The sequence below is a fragment of the Austrofundulus limnaeus genome, unplaced genomic scaffold, assembly GCF_001266775.1.
Source record: "Austrofundulus limnaeus strain Quisiro unplaced genomic scaffold, Austrofundulus_limnaeus-1.0 Scaffold458, whole genome shotgun sequence".
NCBI lineage: Eukaryota > Metazoa > Chordata > Actinopteri > Cyprinodontiformes > Rivulidae > Austrofundulus > Austrofundulus limnaeus.
The window spans coordinates 306,308-307,556 of NW_013952860.1; the positions used below are offsets into that span (position 1 = coordinate 306,308).

Sequence of the window (1,249 nt, forward strand, 5' to 3'; positions counted from 1 at the left end):
AGGAAAGGAAACTGGTGCTGGAAAGTCCTTGACTGGTCCTTTAATTTGATGTTGACCAAAGTGTGGGAACCCTGTTTGTGTTTCCAGTCCTGCACTCCGGAGATGTGGACGCAGAAATCGAGCRTCTGGACAGCGGTTCTGATGTTCCGACCCCGGCCTTGCCCGGTGCAGGTGGGGAGGCGGAGCAGGCCGTGCCGCCCGCCCCCCGGCCCCTGAGCCCCACCAGGCTGCAGCCCRTGGTGGCCCCCGAGGCCCGGAGCCAGGAGCTCCCCGACTCGGAGGAGCTGCTCCGCATCAGGGCGGAAATCCCCCGCCCCCTGAAGAGGCGGGGCTCCGTGGAYCCCACGCAGCCTCAGAACAAGGCCTCGCACTACCAGCGGAACCAGTACAAGTACGCCATCAGCAACTTCTTCCGCAGGGACCGCAGCAAGGGGGAGCAGAGGAGCGAGAGCGGCAGCTCCTCGGACGGAGAGGACAGCGTCCCGCTTCCTCCTCCTCCTCCTCCGCCGCAGACGTCCAGAGTTATCCCGCCAGAAGTCAAAGTGAGAACCGTACAGATCCAAACGTGTTAGTTTCACCSCGGCGTTCTAACCGAACCGGGTCTCTCCTTCAGAACTATCCCACCATTCTGCGCAAGTCCAGGGATCGCAAGAATGCCGGGAGGAGAGCTCGGCTCAACCCGCTGGTCCTGCTGCTGGACGGGGCGCTGGTGGGCGAACTGGACACGGTGAAGAAAGCCGTGCAGGAGGTGAACTCACTTTTTATTTGCTTCAAACTTTTAAAKTAGAAATGCTCAATGTTGACTTTTTGCCGATTTTCAATATGTCGACGTTGTTCAACACTTAATTTCTGATTCAGATATTAACTGATATTACAAACTGATATTAAGGTGACATCACAYATCTCCTGTCAGGGACATGCCAGCTTTTTGATACCACACTGGAAGCATTCCATTGGTAAACATTGTCTGTGCAAAAATAAAAATCATTTAACTGAAGTTAGCAGTGGTGAGCAGCGCTAATCCAAAAATTAGCTCCGCAATTTCAAAAGCGCTTATGCCATAGAAAAACTAGCAGAAGCTAATATTAAAGCGTAAGTTCAATTAGACACGTATTAGCTGGCAATAATTCACATACAATATCTGCACAACACTGCCAACTAGTGGTGTACGAACTCTTGTGCAGCGTAATCCTACAAGCACCGATTGCTAAGGGATGTGTTTTCCTAAAACAGACCTTTAGCTCTGGGT

General features: G+C 52.7%; 1 protein-coding gene across 1 annotated transcript in view; it reads left to right on the forward strand.

Annotated features, from left to right (window-relative positions):
- Positions 1-1,249, forward strand: part of ppp1r13l (protein phosphatase 1, regulatory subunit 13 like) — a 25,470-nt gene that overhangs the window by 18,479 nt on the left and 5,742 nt on the right. Inside the window, exons 8-9 of the mRNA XM_014025147.1 lie at positions 88-542; positions 614-748. Of these exons, the coding sequence (XP_013880601.1) occupies positions 88-542; positions 614-748 (590 nt within the window). The remainder of the gene's footprint in view (positions 1-87; positions 543-613; positions 749-1,249) is intronic.